Source organism: Phalaenopsis equestris, unplaced genomic scaffold (assembly GCF_001263595.1).
Source record: "Phalaenopsis equestris unplaced genomic scaffold, ASM126359v1 Scaffold000132, whole genome shotgun sequence".
NCBI classification, from domain to species: domain Eukaryota; kingdom Viridiplantae; phylum Streptophyta; class Magnoliopsida; order Asparagales; family Orchidaceae; genus Phalaenopsis; species Phalaenopsis equestris.
Window position 1 is genome coordinate 1,175,793 of NW_018164574.1, and position 1,065 is coordinate 1,176,857.

The 1,065-nt window shown below is 46.9% G+C and overlaps 1 protein-coding gene across 1 annotated transcript in view; it reads right to left on the reverse strand.

The window, feature by feature from the left end:
- Positions 1-219: 219 nt before the first annotated feature.
- LOC110021313 (VQ motif-containing protein 4-like) overlaps positions 220-1,065 on the reverse strand; it is a 5,327-nt gene continuing 4,481 nt past the window's right edge. Inside the window, exon 2 of the mRNA XM_020719756.1 lies at positions 220-1,063. Within this exon, the coding sequence (XP_020575415.1) occupies positions 460-1,063 (604 nt within the window). The 3' untranslated portion in view covers positions 220-459. The remainder of the gene's footprint in view (positions 1,064-1,065) is intronic.

Genomic DNA, 1,065 nt, shown 5'->3' on the forward strand with positions numbered 1-1,065 from the left:
TCCTGTTCACTCAATTATACCAATTTGAGCATTTCTAAGCTCCAAATTTCTAACCTAAGCATTGATATTCAATTTCTCAGAAAGTTAGGAAAAAAAAAAATCAAAATTTATCATTATGTTCTGATGCAGATGCAGAGCATGAGAAGCTGAAGAACAAAAAAATCCTGTTTTTCGCATTTAACAAGGCAGAGAGAAAAAGAGAAAAGGACGCAGCTATTCAAATCATTCAATTTATCTCATGCTTTAGAGAACTTAGTCAATTACATAACGCAGACAGAAAAACCGGAAGAAGAGTGCTCATATTATAAAATTGAATCGGAGATCAATCAAATGGCAACTCAACCCTTTTCTCCTGATCAGGAAGAAGACGACGAACACACCAGCCCGAGAGAGAGAGAGAAAAGAAGAAGAAGAAGACACAATACCCCCAATTTCATAACGCCAAAAACCTCATCTTGATCAAGTAAACGAAGAAGACAAAACTTCTGAGGACGAAACAGGAAACAGAGGAAGCAATCTTGGAGGCTCATGCGTCGTCCTCGGTGAAGGAAGAAAGTAAAAACCTTTCTCAGCGATGGCTCGCTCCTCCGCCTTCAACACGTCGCGATCGAAAGGATCGGAGTTCAACGGAGTAACGGGGCTTAAGGCCAGCGATGGCAGATCTAGCATACTCGGCGACAAGATCTCCGTCATCTTCCTCGGGGAGAAAGCCGCGGCGGCCGGAGAATTAGGGTTAGATCTTCCGGCGAAGGACGGGATCATCGGACTGATCATTTTTAGATTCTTCATGCTACCCCTTCGTTCATAGAGCTTGAAAGCTGGCTTCTTGGGACCCGTCGTCTTCCCCGCCGGCGAGATCGAGGTTTTCGGCGCAGCAGCGGTTTGCTTCGCGCCGGTGAGCATCTGGACTACTTGCTTGAAGGAGGAGGTGTCTGCTTGGATGAAAGTAGTCGGGTATGGGTTCGAGTCGATGGGTAGTCTCGGGGTTGACTTGGGGGTCGCCGGCGCGACTGATAAAGGCGCCGCCTTTGGAGGCAGAGAAGCTCCATTGCTGCTGCTGCTGCT